This window comes from Lissotriton helveticus, chromosome 1_1 (genome assembly GCF_964261635.1).
Source record: "Lissotriton helveticus chromosome 1_1, aLisHel1.1, whole genome shotgun sequence".
Taxonomy (NCBI): Eukaryota; Metazoa; Chordata; class Amphibia; order Caudata; family Salamandridae; genus Lissotriton; species Lissotriton helveticus.
Window position 1 is genome coordinate 1,648,269,198 of NC_136057.1, and position 22,619 is coordinate 1,648,291,816.

Genomic DNA, 22,619 nt, shown 5'->3' on the forward strand with positions numbered 1-22,619 from the left:
TTATTCACACTGAATTGGACAACTGATGGCGCGAAGTTCCTGGGACATCCAAAGGGACTTACTGTGTCGACGCCGGCCAGCAAAAGTTCTGTGACATTCCCATAAATGGTCTTCATGGAGAGCTTCTCCTGAGCCAGATAATAGGTGAGGTATTTGCCTTCCACAGATTCTCCCCTGGACACTTTTTCTGCCACTTCAGCCATTCTCTTGTCAATATGTCCTTTGGCTGCAAAGAAAACATGAGTCGTGGTGAGAAGAGAGATGGGCAGCAGGAATTCTTTCCCTAGAGTCAACAGGAGGATTCAATGGAAGATTTCAGAAAAGACTACCTTGCTTTAAATCAGTTATGAGAATGGCAGGAAAAATGCAGATTATGAGCCTGACACAGGGAACAATTATGGACCCAGAAATAATGACTGGGATGGTAGAGAGCAGGTAAGCCACTGATCCGGGAAGCTGGGCTGTGATGGCAGGAGAAACATGGGTAATGCATTTAGAATCCACAACTGGCATTATATGATGGACATTGGTCACAAATTGACAAAGCTCCTCACACCAGAGGAATAGGTTGGGATGAGTTCACCGCTAAGTTGTCCTCTTATTCCATACAAGAAACCCAGACCTCTGTGTGGATAATGTGTGGAGTTCGAACAATTAAAAACAGTGAGAGCAAAAGATCGGATTACAAAGTAATCCTACAATTGTAGAGGCTTTTAATTTGGAAAGTGGGGGGGGCAGAAGGTCAGACTGGGAATGCATCCCCACAAATATGCTGAGTTACAGCAATGAGGGAACATAACAGGGATAGAATGGGAAGTGCCATAGATGTGATGAGTTCCCATCAAGGTAAACGTTGACGTAGACAGACAAAAAAACTTCCTTCAAATATATTCATAAAAGTACATACATAGTTATAATATCGGAAAAAAATATTTTTACAAATCATACTTTTGCAACAATTATCTAGACATTTTTTAAAACGAGCCAACAGCAAAACTGCTTTCTTGATCTCCAAGTACCTGCAGATGTAAAAAAAACTAGGGGGCAGATTACGATGTAGGGCGGATCGTCACCACCCACATGCCGGTGGCGATCCACCCTACATTCCCACCGGCCAGTCGACCGGGCGGAAAGGGAGCTAGATATGGTGGCGGTGTCTGCTAGACACCGCCATCCATATTAGCATGGGTGCGGGAAGCAGCCTTGCCACGGAAAGGCATGCAGATTTTAGTGTTGGGGCCTGTTGTGGGCCCCCAGGGTATTGAGGGGTGGGGGATGCACATGGGGAGTACCTATGTTACCCCCCCTACATTGTCATGGACAAGGTGGCAGGCAACGCGAGGTGCCTCTCACCTTGTGCATGACAATGCACACAGTGCCTTCCCAGCATTGAGGCGGGCGGGGCTGTGAGCACCGCCCACCACAATGCTGGGAATAGAGGATGCCACCGCCACGGTGGCGGTGCCTTCCTAATTGCAGGTGAGGGACCCCCGCACCACTGGCAGACGGTCCATGCACCGCTAGGATGTCCGCCCACCATCCTAATCGGCCCCCTAGTGTACAATCTATGAAATTATTGGATTTTAATAAAGCATATAAAACATGGTAGAGTGCATCAGTGTTTGAGGTGAAACACCATCACAGGACAATAATTTAAGCAATCTCCATCAAATTGGCACAACAGGAAATATAATAAGGTTCATAAAGAGCCTATTATGAATCTGAGCAACAAGGACCTCTCCCAATGGCCAGATGTATGCAATAAATACTATTTAATGCCCCTGGTAGTTTGCAGATTAAAGTATTTTCTGTTGGTAGGCTTAACAAGCTAATTTATATCTCTTTCAGTGTGTCTGGCTTCTAAAAAAAGTGCGCTTTAACCATTGCCCACCTTTTTTAGGTATAGAGATTGGATCTGCCAAAAGGGAAGGCCTGCCCATGTTAACACAACAACGCTAAACAAAAGATAACCATTATTCAGCCCCGGGTCTCAGTTAAGGTAGTCTCTTATTACTTGATGAGTGATGGAGGCATGGGGATTAGTCCAAATAGACAACTGTAGCATCAACGGAGAGAGTTAAATTAAGTCCTCTGTAAACATTAGCCCATATTCTTCCTGACATATAAAAAAGGGACAATTGGGTGGCTGAGATAAGAGCTGACGACTGAAGCGGTTCTCCTCGATTTGGATGCATTGGGTTTGGGCATTTTCCCAATACACCAGACCCGTAAATGACTACCGGCACACATTGAGTTCTATAGATCTCCAAAAATGCTGCAATGGGCTTTCTTCCCAATGAAGGGCCATAGTTCAAAAAGGCACCTCTGGAGTGATGAAATTTGTGGTGTCTGGCTGCAATGTTTGAGTGCCATGAGCCAAAGGCATCAAACCAAACCCCTAAATACGGAAAGCTAGAAACCTTAGTCAGATTGTTAGAGATGATGGTTAAAGTACGTGTGTTGAATCTCAACACAGCTATAGGCCATTATGTGTGACATAGCGCAGTTGATGTCCATTTCTAGGCTAGTCATAAAGTTAGCAAGACTCAAGACCAGATTTTTTTAATTCGAAGGGTACGCATCAACAACACAGTGACATATAATAAGCACAGAATCAGGACATGGTCAATCAAGGGGACATCCTGCCCACATTCATTCAAGTGGAAGTTCAGCTGGCTAATGCAATGAATAAAAGGTATTGATGCTAAGATACAACCCTGTCGCAGTCCCGTTCTAGGCCAAAAGCATCCGAAAATTCCCCATTAGGGCCATATTTTACTCTGGCAGATAACTTTCTGTGGAAACCGTACAAAAAGTTTACCAGAGCCATTTCAAGCCCCAGCTCCAATAGCATAGGCCACACACTGGCGTAACGAAATTGGAGGGGGCCTCCCTGCAAGGTATGTAGAGGGGCCCCCTCCGGGCTCATTGAGGAGCTCTCCGGACAGAGTGCAGTGCCAAGGGGGCCCCCCTAGAGCTTCGGGCCCCCCGCACCGCGTGGGCTGTGGGGCCCTGTGTTACGCCCCTGAGGCCACAACCTGGACCTGTTAATGTGACTCAACATGCTAGACGGGTCCATGAGAGCCAAGTACAATGAGCTGCACCTGGCAACGACACGCTGGAGTTTCAGATGCTGTTCCATGGTACCCAGGCCTTCTCTGAGCCCATACTGGCAAACACTAAGAATGTTTTCTTCATTGACCCAAGTCCTTTTTCTGTTAAAGATCACTCTGCCCAAGACTTTTGCTGATGAATCAATGAAATTGGCCAATAACAGCGCCAGTTACGATAATCACCCTTTATAAAAATAGGCGCTATCAAGGAGGTCGACACAGGATTACAGCAATTAGATTGAAACATATCCTCACCGAAAGCAAACATGTAGTCCCATGACTCACAGAACTTCTGCCAGGGCCTTCTGAAGATCTTGTGCAGGAACTTGGGCATGGCCATGGTGAGCAGCGTCATCACAAACATGGTGTTGATGGACTGGATAAACTTCTCTGTCTCCCGAGGAACAGTTAGCTCCAGGCAGCCAATACGCGATTCAAAGAGCACGGACGAAATACCTGGAGAAGAAGAAGAACATAAAAGATCAGGAAAGTGACAGTGTAAATGGCTGTGCACAACATGAGGCGGCTCCTAAAGTATTTTGGCTGCCACAGTGCACATCTTTTTGAATACTAAGCACTGTACACACAGTTGGGTTAGTGTTTTTAAGCCCACACTAGCAAGCACATAAAAAAAGTGTAAAGACACAACTACCCTACCACAAGTCGCTATAGTGAACATCAGATGGTAAAAAACTAATTATATTGTTCAGTGGCTCCACAAAACATTACCCTAGAGGTTCAGGCCAGCCACTGAATGTACATAATCATAGCCAATTTAGAGACGCTCACTTTGTTGTTGTGGTTGCTAAACACTATCATGTTAAGGAGAGTAAAAGTGCAGCAAGAGACAACATCCCACAAAGACATCTTTCTCTATAGTCTGGAAACGCATTTTCAAAATGGCTGCCTTGGACAATGACCCAAGATGTATAGAGGATGGGACACTAGTTAAAGGCTTCTATATGTTCAGGGTGAAAGCGAGTCAGTGATTTGCGCTGTGATAGTGAGGTGCCTACAAATACACAACAAAGGGCTCTATGCATATATCGCTCATTCCTTGAGGATGGCAGTGAATGGTGCATGGGAGTGGAGGAACACATGACGCACACACATTTTCCCTCTTTTTTCCATTTTCATACCCGTCCACAAGTCCCACCTTCCAATCCAAACTTGTAGAACTCGCTGGAGATGTCCTTGACAACTAGCCGCTCATTCTGGCTGCGCTGATGCTTCAGTTTCTTGACCAGGTCGCCAACTACGTCGTTTAGGACCCCACTGTACGCCTCAACCTCCTTTGGCTTCAGCATGTGCTTACCCAGCAGGCTGCGCAGTTTCTGCCACTCCTCCCCCTCTCTGGAACAGGGATCAAAGAACATTGCACTTAAAATACATAAACTAAACACTGACACCGCGTTCTTTTATACCAAGCTACCCCACCGTTTATGCTCTCAGTTTTTTTTTAAATATATCCTTATATTTCCTGCCCATACTTTTTATTTTTATAATACATGCAGTTCTGATATATATTTATATCTGGGTCGTATTTTATCATATTGAAGTACTTGTGTGACATCAGACGTAACCTTTAATAAGGAAAGTTTCTGCTCAAGTTAGGACTGATGAGCAGAAATGTGTATGTTCCGCACACTTGGCAAAGGTTTGTCTGTGTAAACCAAAATGTTGCCATGATCAGGATGGCCCTGCCAAGTTTTAGAACCTCAAACTGTCTTTTTCTTGGCTTTGCAAAGATTGAGTTGTGTTTGTACATTTAGATCCCGGTGTATTGTTTTCAGGTCTTAAAGACGTCGCTGTGCAACAACAGCAGCTGATGTGTAACCTGAGAATATTTTTTGCAGTGGGACAGACATACAAATTTGTTACAATGCCAAAATGTCTAATTAGTGCATTTGGAGAGATGAAGTACCTGCACCTCTCAGCACAGGTGCAATACTTTACATTGGAGTGTACCAGCACTTCTCAGAAATAAGCAGGTACTCTGGCACAGGGTACCTGCACTCCTATCTTTCCATTTTGCAACACTGATTTTACTTCTATTCTCTCACCCAGGAAAATACTTCCATACACTTTAATGGAGTCACCCGCTTTTCAAAACTATGTCACCCTCTAAAACGTGTTCATTCTCCATTAACCTCAATGGGATTGCACTTTAATCACATGACTTCATCTGCATTTTTTTTAGGCCAGAGGTTGACAGATGACATGGAACTACCTGACATCTCTGAACATCTGTGAGCACAAGAAGACCTAAAGTGATGAGAGATTAACATTCTAGCTACTGCAGCCCCATAGTACTCAACGAATTACTCACATCCTGATCTTCCTTGATGTATGAACGAGTGACAACATGTGCAGGGCCCGATGAATGGAGGGAATGAGTAAATGAGGTGTGAGTCACCCACTGCTCTGGGCGGCAGACTCTATCTCGGTTACAAATCTAAACTAAGGCACGCCTCGGATGCACTATCTTCCCGGTTGCACCAGCCAAGAGACCGGGTACGGGCAGGAAGGGGTAGGGCTGTGGGTGACGCAGCGAACAAGGCAGACCCTCCCGAGGCCATACACCGGCGCCAAACTGGCAGCACGCCGGAAGAGCGGGGTTACTGTGGCAGTAGGCCTCCCGGAAGTGAATCAGATGCTGTGTCCGGCAGCCCTGATGTGGTGGCCAGTGACGTAATGTGGTGGCCAGTGACGTAACGCAACTGGCGCTCCCATCCCAGCACAATGTGATGGAGAGATCCTTTCATCTCCTCTACCTCTACAGATGGATATTCACTGACCTTCGGATGAAGTGTTTTGGGGCCCTGATCTGCATCGCGAGGGCTGCAGCCGGCCCGGGCATGCTCTGTGCAACGTAAAAAGGCCACACTGGCGAAAACGCGACATAAACGAGTCCCACACCTGTGAGACAGTGAAAGTTTGAATTCCCCCGCCCCGCCTTCAGGAACTAGAGTCCAGAGTCAACGAAGGCCCTGGCTGGCAATTGGAAATGTGTGTAACATTTATTCCATTTATGTTTTGCCTTTTTCTAGCTTTCGACCCGCCCTTGTTTATTAAATCCTTACAATTTATTTACCGATGCTTTGCTGCCCTTCTTTTAGCGAAAGCAGCACTGTTTTTAAGGTAAACACGTTTTATAGTTGATGTAGAACGTGTATAGAGGATAATAACTACCCCTGAAATATTGGGCGATATTTCAACTTCCCGTAGCAAACATTTCATGGTGTTAGTGCGATGGCAGAACTCTCTTTCCGTGTTAAAAACGATGTAAATTAACAATATTGTTATTTTTAATTTTAAAATCGGTCCCAGTTTATTCTTTAAAAAGCAAGATAACCACACAACCCTATTCAAAAATTCGTTTTTTTTATGTGTTGCCTTTAAACATGCATCACGAATTATACTTTCGGGCCCCCTTTCATTTGAAAACCTGTTAACAGTCAAGAAAACAAGGGCAGATTTACAAGTCCCGTACGCCACATTTGCGCCGCCGTTGCGTCGCTTTTGGGACGCGGCGCAAATCCAGCGCCATGCTGCGGGGTATTTACAACGTGGCGCATCTGGGAGATGTGTTACGTTGTAAAGCCCTGCGCCACATGTGGGTGTTCCGGTGCAGGGGGGGTTGCGTTCCAGCGCAGGAACGCCTCCTAAAAGTGGCTGAGTGAAAACTACAAGAATTCACTCAGTCACTTTTAAGGCCATGCTGCGTCAAAACCCTGCGCCTGCTTGAAGCAGGCGTAAGAATTGACGCAGCATTTTAGGCATAGGGGTACCCCGAGCCTTGCTGGAGCTGCGTCGCGCTTGCGACGCGACTCCAGCAAAGCATCACCTTTACAGCAGCAGATGCGTCACGCATCTGTCTATTCTTGCCCCATGGTGCGTCGCATTGTAAATGCGGCGCATCCATGGTGGCGCAAGAGGTGTCTGCCGTGATGCACAATAACTGGCGCATTCCTGCTGATATGCAGGGATGCGCCAGTTACTGTAAATCTGCCCCTAAGCGTGCAATTTCCACCTCATCATTGTCTCTATTAGAGCCCTTGCTGTGGTGAACACAACGGGCTACACCAACACCTGCCATGCTCTTGTTAGTGTAGTCTGTAGTGTTATTTGGTTGTTGCCAGGCCCGGACTGGTCATAGCGGGCACCGGGCAATCCCCCGGTGGGCCGCACGGGTGGGGGCCGGTTTTGGGCCCCTGGGGGCTGTTTTTGTTAAAGGACCGTTTTTGCAGCATAGCTGCAAAATCGTCCCTGTAACAAAATCGGCAGAAAACCGGCCCTGGCAAAAAGCTCAGCGGCACCCCCAACCCCCCACACCCCCCTGTGGGGGAGGGGGGGCTGAGTACTTTGCCAGGGCCTGTTTTGGTTCCCAGTCCGGCCCTGCTTGTTGCTCGGCTAGGGGTGTCTTGATTGCTCTCAGTTTGCCAATCGACGCACAACCCAAGATGGCGCACCCTGGCGTACTCACGCAGTGAGGAGTCCGTAGGCATGCCCCCGGCACTGGCGGTAGTCCTTCCAGGAGGAGAGGTCCGAGCGGATGGGGTGCTTTCCTTCTTGTCTCAGGACCTGTTCAATCAAGGCCGGATCGGCGACGTGGACGGTCAAAATGGGGCCGAAGCTTGCCTTCCAAACGGGGCCAAATTTAGTTTTTCCTTCCAGCTATAAAAGAGAGAGGACACGTCATTTTTTAAAAACAATTACAAATATTTTCAGCAAAAAGGTTGCTTCGCATTAACTAATTGCATACAAAGGCTCCCTGATGTCTCTAGGAGCAACAAACGATTTCTAAATAGCACCAAAGCAGTTATGGCTATGTTTATGTGCCTGTACCTACATGTCTAGTTTCTTTAGCAGTACATTCTCCAAATTTCAGTGGTAAAGGCACTGAACCACTGGACGACCAAGTGCTTTGCCCATGATGGCACTGTCTGTCTGGATAAGTGCAGAAATTGAAATTATAACTCAGATCTTCTGATTTCTCAATCCACAAATCATGTCCTAGTTCAATACTCCTGGCTGTTGACAGAAAAACAATCACATTTCGAGCTGGGCTAGCCATTCTGCCTCTCTGGCATTTCGGTGGTAGGCTGAACTAGGGGCCCTTTTCACAGCTGGTAGGGCTGCTGTGACCCAGCCATGTCTTTTGCCCCATTCTAGTCATGGCGCCCCCTGCCCCATTCTAGTCATGGTGCTCAGCGGTGTGGGGCTGGTTTGAAGATTTTTGCAAGGCCTGTTTTTGGTTTTCGCTCCAGCCCTGATGTTTATATATATCAAATCAATACTATGTATTGTTTCCGACCCTGTCCATCTCAACATCCCATATCTCATCAAATAATCTTTAGTTGTGGTTGATGAGTCAGCACAAAAAGCATACACTTCCCTTAGTTCCTCTGGTGGTTTTAATTACCTTTTTTTTTAGCACTACAGACCACAAATGATGTCAGGAACCATAGACTGGGTGTTCTCTTTTGTCATCTGCTTCCTGCAACGATCAAGGGTTGCATCATGCTAGGCGTGGGTGGTTTTCTCTGCATTACTGTTCCTTTAGTCATTCTTTTCCTATGATAAATTCTTCCAGTGTAAAGCCCGACTGCCAGAAAGCAAAGGAAAGAGGAGGACATAACACAAGAGACGGAAATTGAGTGATGTGTAGCCTTATTAGCTCTGGATTATGCTAACACTGATCCTTGAATGCTTTCTCATTGTGATTACCAGGTGATGTCATCAGCAGCTGCACTAATGCTGGAACTGTCATCCAGTCATAGTATTTTAACATAATTGCCACACTAGTCTTCAGACTTAGTCATGGGTGTGCTGAAAAATGCACCCAAAATAAAATATGACTAAACATGGTACTGAAATCCCCTATCTGCTATGAAGTTCAGCTGGTCACCCAAAATCAATCCATATATATATATATATATATATATATATATATATAGCGCAAACTCGACCCGAAGGTATTGGAGCGCTTTACTGAGCACCAGTTACGTTACACAAGGACATATTCCTTTTTTTTTTTTGGTAAAATAAATTGCGATTTCTTAATATTCCTTAATTGCGACTCGCAAATTGCGAGTCGCAATTAAGGAATACCTCCCCATTCATTCCTATGGGCCTAGAGGCCCATAGGAATGAATGGGAAGACATTCTCAATTTGCGATTAGAAATTAGTGAATTGCAAATTGAGAATGTGATTTCAAGAGTGCAGGGCTGTCCAAAGGACACCCTGATGCACCCCTGAAATTAATCTGTGCACAAGATGCCTAAGGGCATGTGTGTGCACAACATGATACTTTGAAAAATGCACAAAAGTGCATTTTTCAAAGTTTTCGCAAATTACCATGAGGTTCAACCTCATGGTAATTTGCTACCCTAATTGCGAAATCGCAATTTTTTAAAGTTTAATGCATTGCATTTAAGGAATCGCAAAATGTGCTTCCTTAAATGTAATCGCAATTTGAGAATTCGCAAATATTTGTGAATTCGCAAATTGCGAGGGCCTTCACCCTTCATGTATTCCAAAAGCAGATTTTGCAATCGCAAACGGCCGATTTTTGCGATTCGCACCATTTGCGATCGCAAAATCCTTTGATGCATGTGCCTGTAAGTGTACAGTTAAAATATATGTTTTCGCTCACATGGGCCTCGATCAATATTGACTGCGGGTCTGGTGCTTGTGGACACATTGTCCAGGCAGCGAGAATTGTGTGGTCCTCTCACAGTTGCTACTTTGCAGCATTGGGCGCCTGGACTGTGGTATTGTAGTGGGTTTCAAACTGTGCAGGAGACTTCACTTTTAAGATGTCCTAGCTCTTATTCAATCTGTGGGCCTGCACATAACCACAAAAGTATTAGCACCCAGATCCCACCTAACTCCTGCTACACAAACTGCTATTTCATGTGGCTTTCTGTTAAGCAGCTGCAAGCTAAACACTGACAGAACTAGAGTAGACATTGTGTGCAACTAATGGGTATATCAGCTCTAATCATGGTGCATGATATACAACTAATAGTAGCACCTGCAACTAACACGATGTACTAATTCTGGGCTCCACTGAGTAGTGCCCTATCTGTCTGTACAAACTTTCAACACCTCGCCAGTGGTAATAAGTGCTATATAAATCTGCTATCAAATTACAATACATTTGTGTATGCAGTTAATCTATTTGAAAGCTGAATGTCTTTAGAACTTACTAAGGGGTCCATAGTCTCACTGGCACTAAGCTACCTGTGAGATGCACTGACCTTATTGTCCACTTCCTGGGTACTGAACATTGTTCATTTATCTGTTTGAGGCCAAAGGACACACGCAATGGAACTGCATCTCTCATCGCTGTGCTCATTGACCGGAAACCCAATCTGTCTCCAGGGCCAAGGTGAATTTTAAGGTTTTACCCCCAAACATACCATGAGTCTTCTGTGCTTCTCATCATGCTGCGAATTGTGGGATATTTTCGGTGGATATTGCAATACAAGGTTTGTGTGTGATTCTATGTATTTTAATTACAAGTTTGTGTGTTTCAAACTTTCTACACATTTTCTGGCCCAAATTGGGCCTTTCTAACTGTGAAGGAAGGTTGGGAAAATTTGCCACTGTAGCACAAAGAGTTATTTTGCCAGCCCTGTTAAGCAGACACCACTCTTTGGCGATGTCAGTGTACTAAAATAACAATAGAAATGTCTGAAAGATGTGATCACGTTGACATGGATGGCACATCCTGTGGTTTTTGGATTTGAGGTGAGTCATACTGAGGAGCACCCCGTAGCAGTGTTTTGGGAAGCCTACTCAGCTTCCACATAGTGTTCAGTATTCTCTTGCTGGCCAGCAGGGTAGATGTCATTGCCATGCACCTCTCACAGTTGCGTCATGAGTAGTCGTTTGTACATGTACATGGCCCGCTTACCTAACTGGACCATAGATGGAATATCCTGCATTAATGTCACATGGGCAGGGTTAGGCCGATTCCTTTGGGTAGGATATAGATGCAGCCCTTACGCCATTTTTAGGTTAATTTCCCCACAAATAACTATGCATTTTACCGGTCGCAAACGGCCGGATTTGCAGAATTGGGCTGTTTGCGACCAGTAAAATGCATTTTGGTATGTATGAATTCCAATTTGCATTTGGTAACATGTTATCGAATTGCAATTTGGAAGTGTGACTATATACCGATTCAGTATTAGGAAGGGGCGTGTTCTACGGTCGCAAAACAACCGCATTTTACCACCTACTTCAAGTAGGTGGTAACCCATTTGCAAATGGGAAGTGGTTTTGGGAATTGTAGCGTAAATGTTTTTTAAAAAGCAGGCAGTGGTCCCACGTACCACTGCCTGCCCGTAAAAAATGAAAAGAAAACTACCTTTTCCTTTTTTAAACGCAACCCATTTTCCTTTAAAGAAAACGGGCTGCATTTTAAAAAAAGGATTGCTTCATTTAAACGCAATCAAGGACATGATTGTCTGTTGAGCACAGCTATCCACCATCCCCGTGATTTTAGGGATTCTCAATGGGTCGCAAATTGCAACCTACTTCATTAATATTCATGAGGTAGGTTGATGTGGGACCCACTTTGAATTGTTAAATGAAACTAGTGGAGTTTCATTCATTAGGAATAATGGTTTATCTAATTGTGATTCGCAGAAAATCGCAATTAGGTAATCGCTATTTCCAATATTGATACATGTGGCCCTAAAAGTTTTGGCAAGATGCTAGGTTTTCATTCAATGCAAATTTTTAAAAAATGGATATTGAAGAAATTGGCGGTTCCACATAGGCATACATCATCCACATCTCAAAATAGACATAAAATATTTCTAGTTTCAGCACCAGTTTTTATACAGCAGTGATGAACAAATTTACAAAAAATAACCCAGTTAAACAAACATAGCTTTGTGGGCGGTTATTGGAGGGACATGAAATTTGGGATCAGGGAACCGCTGCCTGTTTACCTAACCATGTTTTTGTGGAAACATTAGCTTTATATTACACAACAACCATTTGATGATTGTTGCAGGATTCAAAGGGTATTGATGGTAGGATGAAATATATTTTTACAACAACCATATTATTCATTGTGTTGCCTAGAAGGATGAAATTGTTAATAGAGCTTGCTGGGACACATGGTTACCTACACGTTTCTGTCGAAGTTGCATTAGGCCCCTGAGCTATCTACAGTAACCCTACAAAACTTAGTTCCTGTTAATTGTATTAGTAAATGACATACAATTGAAAGCCAGATGCGTCAAACTTGCCAATATACAAGACATGTGTAAATGTCAGGCTTAATAGGGAACGCCATTGCAAAGCTTACTCTGTTATCAAGCACTCACAATGCTGCCTTGCATGGTAATGAGTAGAAGGCTCTATTTTGATTTGACACACAAAAGATGATGAGAGGAATCCTTGCAAATAGGGTAACCACCGCCAGTTGCTCTGGGAAGCATTCCAAGCCATTGTTTTTCACCCACAGTGCCACTCTAGACAGAGGCCTATATCCAAAGATGTCAGGGTAGCATTCCTAGCCATTGTTTTTCACCCACAGTGCCACTCTAGACAGAGGCCTATATCCAAAGATGTCTTGGTTGCATTCCTAGCCATTCTTTTTTACCCATAGTGCCACTCTTAGACAGAGGCCTATATCCAAAGATGTCTGGGTGGCATTCCTAGCCATTGTTTTTCACCCACAGTGTCACTCTAGACAGAGGCCTATATCTTAATATGTGACCTGTAACATAAGATGCGCAGATACAAGCTCTGTGGTAAATGAAAAATCAGGGTAGCCAGTATTATAGGTGATAACCGGTTGGTTTATTCCTTAGGATAAGAACCATATTGTTACAAGTAGAAGATGTTAAGAAAGAAGCAGGAAAGACCCACCGGGAGCATCATCCTTGCTGCTCAGCCCACGCACCCCAACTGTTATTCACTCATTCAGGCACAGCAGGCAACATAAAACGAGAGGCATGGCATAGAAATGGAGACCCCACAAGCTGCAGTCTAGAGAGGTGTGCAGCAAGGTTGTAGACTGCGAGGTGCAGTGACAAACTGTAGACTATGAGAAGCCCTTTAAACTGCATGTGCTCCTGTAACCTGCAGACTGTGGTGTGCCGCTATAAGCTGTGCCTGGTGTGCAGCCACTCTGTACACTGGGATGTTCAGCTGCATGCTGGCAACTGTCATCAACAGTAAGAACCTGGAATGCGATGTGAAGCTATGAATTGTAGAGTGAAATGTGCACTTACATGCCGCTAACTGTAACCCCTCCCAGACGTGTGAGTGACACACCCCCCCTCGCCTTCACCTGCAACCATCTTCGTGCACCTTAGCTACCCCCCCACCCTACCGGGTAATCAGAAATGGAGTCTTAGCTGGTGCATAAAGGCTGCAGTTCATTTGAAAGTATGAAACCTAAATATCGTTTTTACATGGTCATTCGTACACTCCATGATTTCAACACTGCATCGCATCTATAAAATTATCACACTCTGATGCGTTATTCTTTAAACTCCTTGCAGCACTACGAGCACAGCCCCCTGTGTGGCAGCCTCCTTCCTTTGTTGTCTAGCGCTTGCTGCCCCAGGGTACCCTTGCTACTGCTAATTTGAGTGGGTGGCCACCAGGCCTGACCCAGGCTGCAAGTGCCTTGACTGCCTGCTGCTGCCTCCTACCTGATCAGTCGCCTACCCCTCCTTCCTGGGTGCCAGGCTCTTTTTGCAAAAAGAACAATTGATGGACATACTGCAGAACAATGTTATACATTCACCCCAGTACAGAGATCTGGGCCTCAATCCATCGTTATTTTTCTCACCATGCCATTCCGGTTTGGACCCAGCTATATGCAAATCAGTCTTTACCCTGCGCTCAATGGGAACAGTCCAGCCCGAACTGCCAGGCCAGGTCCTCCCTCGACCGGAATCAAGCATCCTAGGACCGGTTTCGGGCTTTCAGCCCTCATCAGGCAGGATAGCTTGACTCCAGTGGCATGGAGAGCAAGGGACCCACGTCTCAGCATACCCGTCCCACTCGGGGTGACAAATGCAAAAAGGACAATTGATGGACAGAATGCAGAACAGTGTCATACATTCATCCATCAATTGTGTGTGTTATGGCTCTTTTTGCGGGCATTTTTTTGGCTCCGTGAGGCCCCGTCCATGGAAGAAGTTTCTTACGGGCATCCCCAGGATCAGGCTTCCCCTTCCCGGCAAGCCCCATAATACGCAGCAATGAGCTGTAGGCTAAGATGTACAACCATAAATTACATGCAGGTATCCACTCTAGCAAATATATAATGTGCATACTTCTGGGAAATGTCCTGTGTACTGTCACGGTGACATATTAGGTCTATGCCTGAAATATTATGACGTTCATGTTCATCTGCTGCAAAATGTTGCCGCACACTACGGGATCTGTTCAGTACTACCTCACAACTGTACTTTTAATGTATAGTTTAGTCCTGTGTCTTCTTTTGGAAACCTGAATTCGAAATTGTTGCTTTGTCTTGGAAAGCATATCTTGGAGATGTAGCTGTGATGACTGCTTAAATGAAAAATAAAAATAAACTCAATGCAATGCTAAAAGCTGTGGACTGAGATATGCAGCTGTGCATCATATGTGCAGCTGCAGGCTGTGATGTGTAATCACCAGCTGTGGAGTGGTGCGTAACTAAGATGTAGATGATGTGGAATCACAAGCTATAGACTTTGACATGCAGCTATAAACCCCATAACCCCACTGGAACCTGCAAACAATGGCGTGCGCCGCTAAGCTTTGCATTCGTGTTTAGCTAAGCCAACGTGTGGGCTGATATATTCAGCTGCAAGTTGTGGGCTTTGATCTATCATTTTAAATGGGGGTGATGTGCATATACAACTTGTCGGATGAAATGTGCAATTACATCTGCAAAATGTAATGTGCAGCAACGATATGTATATGAAGCCATGAGCTGTAGATGGACATGTGTAGCCATGAGCTGTAGATGGACATGTTCAGCCATGAGCTGTAGATGGACATGTTCAGCCATGAGCTGTAGATGGACATGTGTAGCCATGAGCTGTAGATGGATATGTGTAGCCATGAGCTGTAGATGGACATGTGTAGCCATGAGCTGTAGATGGACATGTGTAGCCTTGAGCTGTAGATGGACATGTGTAGCCTTGAGCTGTAGATGGACTTGTGTAGCCATGAGCTGTAAATGGACATGTGTAGCCATGAGCTGTAGATGGACATGTGTAGCCATGAGCTGTAGATGGACGTGTAGCCATGAGTTGTAGATGTACATGTGTAGCCATGAGCTGTAGATGGACATGTGTAGCCATGAGCTGTAGATGGACGTGTAGCCATGAGCTGTAGATGGACTTGTGTAGCCATGAGCTGTAAATGGACATGTGTAGCCATGAGCTGTAAATGGACATGTGTAGCCATGAGCTGTAGATGGACGTGTAGCCATGAGTTGTAGATGTACATGTGTAGCCATGAGCTGTAGATGGACATCTGAAGCCTTGAGATGTAGATGGACATGTTCAGCCATTAGCTGGGTGCAGTTACAACCTCAATGTGCAGATCAGAGCTGTGGACTGAGATATGCAGCTAAAACCCGCATGTGCAGCTGTAAGAAGCGGACTGCACCGAGCAGCCAAAATGGTGGGCTTTGTGCGGCTAAGCTGTAGACTAGAGATTGGGATGTGGAGCGGTCAGTTGTAGAGAGTGATAAACTGCTGTAAACTGTGGACTGTGACATCCAGTTATAGGCTGTGGACTGTGAGATGCATTAATAAGCTCTGAACTGGGAGATGCATTAATAAGCTGTGGACTGTGAGATGCATTAATAAGCTCTGAACTGGGAGATGCATTAATAAGCTGTGGACTGTGAGATGCATTAATAAGCTGTGGACTGTGAGATGCATTAATAAGCTCTGAACTGGGAGATGCATTAATAAGCTGTGGACTGTGATATGCATTAATAAGCTGTGGACTGTGAGATGCATTAATAAGCTGTGGACTGTGAGATGCATTAATAAGTTGTGGGCTGTGACATGCAGCTGGAGGTTGTGGCCTGTGATGCGCATCAATAGAATGCAGACAGTGAAATTCAGCCTCAAGTTGTGGCCTGTGATGCGCAGTGACAAGTTGCGGCCTGTGATGCGTAGTGATAAGTAGGCCTGGGTGGTAAATTACTTCCCGCTCGTGGAATTTGCGGAATTTGGTGTTCCACGGAGAACGGGGAATTGTCGAAAATTCCGCGATCAGCGGCTTTGCGGAATTTTTTGCTTGTTCACGCTTTCAAAATGCCTGTTTGTGAGATATTTCTCTTCAAGCACGCAAACAGCATTCGCAAACAGGATAAAAGCATTGCGAACGGGCGGAACAAGCAATTCCGCGTGTTCGTGGAACTTTTGCGTGCTCGCAGAGATTTTTTACCATTTCGGAGCTTTGCATAGCGCGATTCTGCAAATTCCGTCCACCCCTAAAAGTTGCAGCCTGTGATGCACAGTGATAGGCTGCGGCCTGTGATGTGCAGCAGTAAGATGGAGACACTGATATTCAGCTAGAAGTTGTGGCCAGTGACAAGAAGAGAGCTGCTCTTGACTGGGCTTCTAAAGTTGATGTCCTTTAAAAGTGGTGTGGACAGTTTATCCCAACACTTTGTATCTGTCAGGGGCTCCATCGTAACCCTACCTAAAGTTTGAGCATCCAGTTGTCAGGGAGTCTGGTGTGTCCCTTGGCATATGCATGAAGGACACAAGAAGTTGTTCCATCTTGTCTAGATAATGTTAGCCAGGTATTCTCAGCAGAAGTGGCTTACAATGGGGAAGCTGGCTCCCCTGGCAAGGAATCCCATCTTTTCTATATATGTATGTATTCCTACAATGCTGGTAATTTGTTCAGCGTCCACCCACAGACCTTCGCGTCCCTGGCTCAAACCCTAGCAGGGACAACTCAGCCTTCCAGCCATCCGAGGAAGATTCTGAGCTGGGTAATAGCAACACCCATGGCTTTAGCCGCCTGGACCCAATCCAGTCTGTGGTGTGTGCTTCATATAAGTGGTCATTATATTTATTGAACGATGTAAAATACATATCCATTGTTGAATATCGCCTGCATTATTTTTGACAATTGTCAAGAGGGAGTGCAGTTAATGCTGAACCAGAAAACCTTGCACAATCTGTATATGCACTCTTGGTTTTATGATGATATTTTAGTATAATTTTTGCATTAAATGTATTTGTAATATTTTATGCGCTTTTATGACCGTACTGCCGAAATAAAGCTCTCTTTGACTTGACTGGACTATTTATTGAACTGCTGTAGTGTGGCACCTGCTCCAATAATAAGAAAGTGGGCCATGCAGCTGAGCTTTCTACAAAGCTGTGTATTTTTCACCAAATGTGTTTCTCAGATTGCACACATTGTCCGCTCCGGAACCCAAAGGTTGAACAAGATACATTTAATTTTGTATTAACTGATTTTAGATGTCTTTCTACACAGAATCTGATCTAAGATATCTTTCTTCAAAGAATCTGATCTAAGATGTCTTCCTTCACAGAATCTGATTTTAGATTTCTTCCTACACACAATCTGATTTTAGATGTCTTTCTACACAGAATCTGATTTTAGATGTCTTTCTACACAGAATCTGATGTTAGATGTCTTTCTACACAGAATCTGATTTTAGGTGTCTTTCTACACAGCCAATATGTTGCGTTGCAGTTACTTTGTGATGCCTTACAGAACCAGTGTTTTTGGTATTTTATGCACGTGAAAAACATTCAGTCCAAGAAACAAACTCTGTTAATAAGTATGTTGCACAAGGCTGTCTTCTCGCTAGCAGTAAGGCGTGCAGATGCGCCCATTGGTGATAAATGCAGCGGGCAGATTTATGAAGGCCTTGCGCCGCCGGTGCGTCACTTTTTCCCATGTTAAAAATGACGCACCGGCGGCGCATGGCCTTCATAAATCTGCCCCAGCGAGTTTTCACTAAACTATGTACAATGCATCCTGTGTTTACTTCACACACCTCAGAGGCGGCCCCCTCTGACAGGAGTTGTGATGGTTTTGAAGTGATACCTCATGTCATTCACCAAAAATCATATTAGTCTAACTGTGCTTTAAACTACAGATCTGGTTGGCATTGGTCAAACCAGAATTAACCTTAGTATCGAATTAAGGGGATGCGATTCCAAACTGTCATGTCAGACTCAGAACCTGTGAGATGCAGGATGCCCACCGCGTATACCTTTACCTATTTATTAGGGTATCGATTCGAATAGCCCTTCACTTCTGTTGTTTTAATCTTTATGATGTGGTACTTGTAGCTTTTGCGTGTTCCTTTATAAATGCGGATCTGTAAGAGCCAGAATACTATGAGAGACTAAAGATCAGGTGAGTTCTTCACATTCGGCATAGCGCAAGTTCAGTTCAGATCTTTGGAAAGGATCTTTCGACAGCAGTTGCTGTAACCCACTGAGCTATCTTACCGGCTGGCATGCAGCGCTGAGTCTTACCTGCAGTTCGTGCAGCCTCGACAGCCCCTTCTTGCAGAAGAGATCAGTGATGAAACCGAGTGTGGAGGGTCCTGGCACGTCTGCCAGGGACTTGTGCCTTTTGATGACCTTCTCGGTGCCCCGGAGGAAGGACTCGGTCCAGAGCTCTGGGAAGCCCCTGAGGAAGAAGGACGCCTTGAGGGACTGAGCCATGATTGTCGCCAAGGTGGGAGCCAGGTACAGGTTGGCAGCAGCATTTTGGCAGCCTCCGCTGTCCGTATTTATAATAATGCGGTCTCTCACAATAAACTAGTAGGCTGGCACCCCTCTCTGAAGGGTCCACACCCCCCGCATACCCTCGGAAGAGGCCGCCAATGAGCGGCCGGTGCTCCGACAAGGGACGGGCTGCGGCGAGCCAATGACAGCCTGAGTGGGCGTGGCCATGGACCTAGTGGTGGAAGCGTGCTCGGGGAACTGGGCTCCACGTGGGCTGAGCCTGACAGTGACCTGCGGACAGAAGCTGAGCTATACCAGAGATTTAACAAAATGAAATAAATAAATCACTGCAACCAAAGAACTATTGGAGACGAGTCAGCTATATCTTTTTGTGCGGTGAGGTCCGTACCTGGGAGGTCCCGCTGTGGAAATAGACGGCCCAGGACTGGTTGATGTGCAGATATATATATATATATATATATATATATATATATATATATATATATATATATATATATATATATATATATATATATATATATATATATATATATGTATATATATATATGTATGTATATGTGTATATATACATATATATAATATGTGTGTGTGTGTATATATATATATATATATATATGTCTGTATATGATATATGATGTATATATATCATATATAGACATATATATATATATATATATATACACACACACATATATATGTATATGTATGTAAATGATATATGCCTATATATCACACACACACACACACATATATATTATATATATACATGTATCGGAGGTGTTAGGGAAGTGGAAACCCCTCGTTCTATATTTGGGGGTGGGGGGGGGTTTGGTGGAGGGCGGCTTTGTGTGCATTTTTTTTGCAGTGATACATAGCGCAAACTTTGTCCAATTCCATGAGAGCGCTTTACTGAGCACTAGACCACTTTACACTTTTATTTTTTATTTTTGAGCCACGGGGAGATACGCCTTACGCTTCAGGCGCGCCATCGCTGTTCAGCTTTCAGGGGGCACGTAACATTGGTCACATGGGTGGTATTGTCATGTACTGAGTAGACGCTCTTGAGAATCTGCACTTCTCGTAAGGGGTTCACTACTTATAATGGGAGAGTATCGGCAATGCTAATTAGTGAACACTTACTGCAGAACTGTGATCACATGCAATTCAGTGTTTCCATTTCAATCAACGCCTGTTGTGCAGTATTTTGGACGTGTTACTAGTACTCTTTTTTTCGGGGGGGGGGGGTTAATGGTGTTATAATTGTTCACTTTTTTTTGTTTGATGGAGTTAATAATCTGCATTTTGCCGGTTTCCCTGTAGCGCGTCCTGTATGAGTAGGGTCGTAGCTTAGCTTCAGGGGTTGTCTAGGGTGAACACTTTTCTAATACATTTATTTTCTGGCAAATTGATGGATGCAAGGGGCTTTTAATCGGGTATGGTGGGGTCTCTGTCGGGTTTCACCAGGAATTATTTACATACACGCAGACAAAAACACACACACTCTCCCCCTTTCTCTGTTTTGAAAGTCTTCCCAAAAATGTGGTAAGTTTACAAAAATGCTGCGTGTTCCCTCACTTAGTACCCCTACCAATTCCTGCATTCATCTCCCTTTCCACTGCCCCATGAGCCTCTCTCATGCGTCCTGCCCTCGTATAATGTATTTTAATATTATATGCCAGCGTGATCGTTGGAAAATCTGAAACCTTACAAGTCATTCTCACGCGCGGAGGAGAACCCATTCCACAACTTACAGAAGTGTTGCAAGTGTTACTTCAGCCCCTTCCCAGCTGCAGCATTATTGGAAAGGTTTCACAACTTGGAATCCCCCTTATAGGCTTTTTTTCCCGAGGAAACCTGTGCCAATCATATAAGAAGTTAGAGGGGAAATGATTGAGCACTGTGCCCAGTGTCATCAAGGGAAGTGACGTCATAGGAAGTGACTAAACCATATAAAATCAAAATTTCTTATGAGAATTGTTTAATTTAATTCCACACGATCATCCTTTGTTTAGTATGTTCACCTAAGGATCGATCTTGCAAGGGATATGTTTGCATATCATGTGTTTTTATGTCTCTGATTTGTTTGATCTTGGCATTAAAACTCGGTATACATGTTTAACTGAAGGCTAATGTGTATTGTTGCCATTGCTCAGAGTAGTGTGTGACTGCATGTCACAGGTACTGATTGTAAGAAAGTGAGTTCAGCCTTTCATTCTTTAAAAGGTCAGTTTAATCAGGGACAGGTTACATTGCATATTACTAATTGCATTCCAAATATTCTACGTGCCACATAAAATGAACCAAGAGGATGAAAAGGATAACCAGGAAGCAAAGAACCAGAGGAGGACCAGCAACATCAGGAGGAATAAAATTACCAAGAATACTTCTACTGCAGAAATATGGCTTCTAACCCGAGTAAGCTACCAGACTTTTGCTATCTGATCTTTGGTATTCGTACCTCTGCTTGGAGGAGAGCCTCCCTAAAGGAGGCTAATACCCTGTTGGGTGTTTTGAAATTGGGTTGTGAAATGCTCCCTACAGAGCCCACTTTTTACTATAGGCCAGTTGCCTTGTGGGTAAAGGACTCTGGGTAAGTTGCAGTTGACCTGTATGTAGAGTGCGTGTGTGCTGTGCCTGTGGATAGTGGTGAGTGTGGACTCTATCTGTAGTGCTAAGATCCCCTCCTAGTGGGTGGTGCACAAGATGGAAGGTGGCATGAGCTTTCGAGAGGGATGCAGATTGTAAGAACAATCGTGAGGTCCGTTGAAGTGGATCCTGTGAAAGAAAGGAGGGAGTCAGTTGCACATATGAGGTGCAGGGACAGTCCCTGACCATTTCCTTCTTCTTTCTTCTCTCAGAGGTGTTACTGCACACAGCTTTGTGTAATCCACAGTCATTGAGCACCCAAGCTCCACCCGCTCTTCCTGCTGAACCCTGAGTGATGAAATAATTTAGCCTGCCGACCTATAAAATGTCATGAACTGCCTGAAACAAATCCACAGATGGATCTCTGGAATCAACATTGCTGTATCCAAGAAGAGAATAAATACTGGATAGGAGCGCTGGCCACGGTGTAAGAATTCTCATTCACTAATGCCAGGAGCCAACCAGCAGGGTGATGGGGAAATACTTGTGCACCAGAGCCAGGATGTCTGATTGCTGTCTTCCTTACGGTGGGGAGGAGGGAGAGGAGTGTTGATGGGGGGCAACCTGGACAAGGCCCATGCTAGGAGAGTTGCAAACTGCCTTAGGCACTGCTAATCTGCGCCCCACGGACGGGCGCCTGTCTTGTGTAGTCCTCAGCTCAGCTGCCTAGTGTCTAAGGAGCTATGTAAGAGGATGAGTCCTAGCCCTGCTGTAGAAGCCACACTTGCCTTTAGGGAAAAGGCATAACTCTCTGTGAGGAGGGGGTGCTTCCAGTGTGACCATCAGGAGGACACTGTCTAGAAGAGGAGAGCCCATCTGTGCAGGGAGGCCAAAGAATGAAGATTGAGGAGGCACATAGAAGGTGCACAGAGATATCGTTGAAGAAAAATGATCCTTGTGCACAGCGTATTGTTCCTTGCAGTGTCGGCCCTGAATTGGGGAGCACCTGCAGCATTTGATAACTCCCAAGTGGGATTCTTCCTTTTCCCCCCAGGAGACCTAAGCAAGGACTGGAGTCCAAGCCTGTGCAAATTCATACTAATTCATGTGATGGTGGGGGACTGAGACCCTGAACACCCATCAATTCTAGGGAGCTCTCAAACCTATGACACCAGCCTTAAA

General features: G+C 44.9%; 1 protein-coding gene across 1 annotated transcript in view; it reads right to left on the reverse strand.

Moving 5' to 3' along the window:
- CYP27B1 (cytochrome P450 family 27 subfamily B member 1) overlaps nucleotides 1-18,885 on the reverse strand; it is a 32,599-nt gene extending 13,714 nt beyond the window's left edge. Inside the window, exons 1-5 of the mRNA XM_078688787.1 lie at nucleotides 18,636-18,885; nucleotides 7,600-7,790; nucleotides 4,270-4,466; nucleotides 3,369-3,569; nucleotides 63-226 (exon numbers count right to left, since the gene is read on the reverse strand). Coding sequence (XP_078544913.1) covers nucleotides 63-226; nucleotides 3,369-3,569; nucleotides 4,270-4,466; nucleotides 7,600-7,790; nucleotides 18,636-18,827 — 945 coding nt within the window. The 5' untranslated portion in view covers nucleotides 18,828-18,885. The remainder of the gene's footprint in view (nucleotides 1-62; nucleotides 227-3,368; nucleotides 3,570-4,269; nucleotides 4,467-7,599; nucleotides 7,791-18,635) is intronic.
- Nucleotides 18,886-22,619: the final 3,734 nt, after the last annotated feature.